The sequence below is a fragment of the Athene cunicularia genome (genome assembly GCF_003259725.1).
Source record: "Athene cunicularia isolate RWA chromosome 19 unlocalized genomic scaffold, athCun1 chr19_part1, whole genome shotgun sequence".
Taxonomy (NCBI): domain Eukaryota; kingdom Metazoa; phylum Chordata; class Aves; order Strigiformes; family Strigidae; genus Athene; species Athene cunicularia.
Window position 1 is genome coordinate 2422077 of NW_020799124.1, and position 3802 is coordinate 2425878.

At 41.5% G+C, this 3802-nt stretch overlaps 1 protein-coding gene across 2 annotated transcripts in view; it reads right to left on the bottom strand.

Moving 5' to 3' along the window:
- The window catches only part of GGNBP2 (gametogenetin binding protein 2), an 18631-nt gene extending 14913 nt beyond the window's left edge, over nucleotides 1-3718 (bottom strand). For both annotated transcript variants that reach the window (XM_026861628.1, XM_026861627.1), the window contains exon 1: nucleotides 3525-3718. In XM_026861628.1, coding sequence (XP_026717429.1) covers nucleotides 3525-3617 — 93 coding nt within the window. In that variant the 5' untranslated portion in view covers nucleotides 3618-3718. The remainder of the gene's footprint in view (nucleotides 1-3524) is intronic.
- Between the last annotated feature and the right edge of the window lie 84 nt (nucleotides 3719-3802).

Consider the following 3802-nt stretch of genomic DNA (forward strand, 5'->3'; position numbering starts at 1 on the left):
AAAAAAAAAAAAAAAGTACTTCAACACACTGAGATCCAAATTGATCCAACGGCCTAACTCAATTTATTAAGCTATGAAGAAACAGTCACAACAGTTTAATGACTAAGTTGACTCCTTCAAAGGCTAATTTAAAACCATATTAACCCAACAAGGTACTCCAAGGTATACTTTGTTTTGTATGATTGCAGCTGCAACTCTTAAGAGGCTCAAAGTAAAATGTTAAGCCTGCAGAACAATGTGATTACTCGTAAGTAATTAATAATATTTCTTTTCAAATTACCAAGCAACACAGTGGGTAATTTCTTGGGGGGGGGGAAATCAGTAAAGTAATTCAGTCAGAAATCCATCTTTACAACCATTAAGAAAAATTAAACGAACTAGAAAAATGTGTAAACTGGCTTAGTTGATCTTGTCCGAACTGAGAAATACAGAATTTGCCAATAGGAAGACTGAAAGTTCACTTTAAAATCAGAAAGACAAAACAACAACTTTGATTAATCAACTCTAATACCAACCAACACCAAATGAAATTGTCCAATTCACCCCTTTTCCTACCTCTACCTTCCCTCAATTGTCCAGTAAAGACAGAATTCCCCACTGTCATCTTAATTGCCAACGCTACCTCCAGAGAACTCACACGTTTAATTTCACAGGCACTCAGCATTGCTCCAAAATAAACATCTATTCTCCAAGGCCAGAAAGCAAGGCAGTATTTTGATCTCACATGTGCTAGAATGGGAACATTAGCACAGCTGCCTTATCTTCATGCAGAAGTGTGCCACGGTCCGTGCTAATTCTGACCTCCCACATATTTCTTTTCCAGTTTCCCATGCCTCTGACCCACACACGCTAAGCGGTAGCACAAGTTTTTGCTGCAGAATTCCAGGTTTTCTACACTGCTCATTTGATGCTTCTGTGGGGAATGAGCTACATGCAAAAGTAAAAGCTCTATCTGCTAATAACAGAGAGAAGAGATAAGTCTGCATATTTTTTCTCCCCTTACCTTCATCTCCCACTATCAGACAACACCCTTAGGTGTTTTGTACAACAGAGTGGAATTATCAAAGACTAAATTAATTCATGTGTCTGATGAGATTTTATTAAGTGGTTAAACATCAACCACCATCACACCCTAAACTGGAAGAAAAAAAATTCCCGTAATACCACATCAAATGGAATGTCTTCTAGAAATCTTACGAGCTGCTTAAGAAATGAAAAGGGTTAAGTATTTAAACTTCCTTTAATTTCTAGCTGAGCCATAAGAAACAGAAAAGTGTGATAGTGAGCAATTCATTTAGAGGAGCAGAATCACATTGCACCTAAAGAGCTTTCTATGCTACTACAAACCCATGTTACAAGCTTAAGAGCATTATAGGCCATTCATTCACTAATTTACAGTCACTGGTTCACTATTTCTAGATTTAAGGCACAGATTAAGTCTGCCAAGCTGACTAACAGAAATTAAGTAGTCCCATTATTTGTAAAATCTGAGTTTTAAAAGAGGTCAGTTACTACCAATAAACACCCCTGTTTTTTAAAGATAATGCTGCAGATGTACAATTATGCTTCAAAGACAACTGCATGGCTTGCAATAGCTCTCATTAAGAATTTAAAACATAAATTATAGACGACCGAGACAAGGAAGCTAAGAGTACATTCACTTGCTTCTACAGATTTATTTAATAAAAGCCTCCAGAAACCACCTAGAAATCTGAGTACTTAGTAACAAAATGGGAAAAAAAATAAAAACGGACCCAAGATAAGATTTCTTCATGGTGAGGATGACTTGCACTTGCATAAATGCCTTTTATCCAGATGGATACAAAACCGATTTAGAGCTATAGGAGCCTCTTCAATCACGAGCATGGCTCGCCTCTGGTGTATAAAGTAGAAGGACAGTGACTACATGGGGTAATTGCACGAAGTTTGGGCCTGGTGTTAAATTGTGGAACTAAGCCACAAATGGAATTTTCAGTCAGTTGAAGTTATCTACCTGACACCTGGTATAGCCCAATTTTCACTCGCTCTCTCTCAACCTATTAAACACAACAAAGGTTAACAAGAGCATGGTAAATCTTCTACTTAACAGAATGTAATGAGTTATTTTCACTAGGGAGTCTGGAGGGGAGGGGGGGAAAAAAAAAAAAAAAAAAAAAGGAGAAACCTTAAGATTTTAAAACTATGTGGGAAACGGAGAGGCAAAATAACTTTCAAGGCATGGCCAAGACATCAAAACCCCTCAAATTTACACTATTCCTACCCAGGGCTGGGTTCTCCAGGTAATCAACTCCTCTAGGAGAGCGAGATACTACTCTGGACAACTTAAGGGGAAACTTTGCCTAATGCACGAGCACAGCTAACCAGAGATGACAGACTATATAAAGCCCTCAAAACAGTGATGATATATGGTAAATTAATAATATGCTGCCATTTAGAACAATCAAAACTAAAATACAGCAAAGACCCCGTCTTCAAACGTAGCAAAACCAGATGGGATTAAGATAGATAATCTTTAACAGTGGGATGCAGGGTTAAGAGGCTGCCTGAAGATACTTAATTGTTTTGTTCTGGAAGATGGAAGAAATTATATGATGAAGTTGATCAAGTTATCTGATGCAAGTCAGGCATTCTTCTCCCATACTACAACATGAGATTAGGAATTTCAAGTACACACATTTTACACCATTTAAAGTACCAGCGGTTACTGTCACACCACTGACCGCAACAGAAATAAAACACGAATAATTTAAGATACAAAATTACATGAAGTCCAATTTTATTTTCACCCCGACATATCCTTAAAACAAACAGCAACTGGCTAGTTAGGGATTTTTTTCCCATTTGCTCTGTGTTCACCTATGATGCAATTTCTGAGCCTTCCTCTAAACACTTGAGGACGAAAGACTAGAGAGCCTCCAAGCTGCATTTAGTTCATTTTTCCACTGAATCTTCTGGAAATGGCAAAACTCCCATGTTTTTCAATTCAGAATAACACACCGAAAGGGAAAACTCTCTCAGATTTGTCACTGTAGACACAGCAGGACATTATTACAGCCTCGATAACCCTTACTTTAAGCTAAAGCTTTCAAAAACACCTTTAGCCTTTCCTTGCCTATTTAAGGGCATAGTAATTACCTCGTTGTAGACCTGGGTTTTAGCGTTAATATGGCTCCCTTCCGTATTAACTGAAAAATGGCTTAGCTCCACATTTGGGCTTGGGCACAGAGACGTGCTTGTCACTCGAAAACAAGTTAGGCGCAGGCCCCAATAGAGCAATAACTTTCTTGTTATGCGGTTTGCATGTTTTCAGAGCTGGGCATCAGATAAAAAAGTTGCCACATTAAGCGCTGTGAACCCGAAGTGTTGCAAAGTCCCAAAGATTAACGCTGCAGGAGCAAAGGAGGAGCCTGGGCGGCCTGTCTGGGGAAAAGGCCTCGCCTGGGAATTGCAACACGCCGCCCGCACACGTTGCAAGCGGGAGGCGCGGGGGGACACCAGGCGATCCGCGGGGCGCAGGCACTCACCGTGAGGGTGTCATCGATGTAGAGGGGGATCTGCCTCTTCTCGAAAGGGAATTCCTCCTCCCCGTCTCTGCAAACCGCGACCAGCCGCGCCATCTCTGCCCGCTGTTGCTGCTTCCTCCCCGCTCCAGCCTGCGAGCAGCCAAACCCCCGGGGAGGTAAATACCCGCCGCGCTTCCCCGGCACACTTTCACCAGGCCCGGGAACAAGCCTGCTTTACCCCATCGCCTGATTCACCACGCCGAGCCCCGGCCCCGCCGCCCAGCCCACGCCCGGGCGCG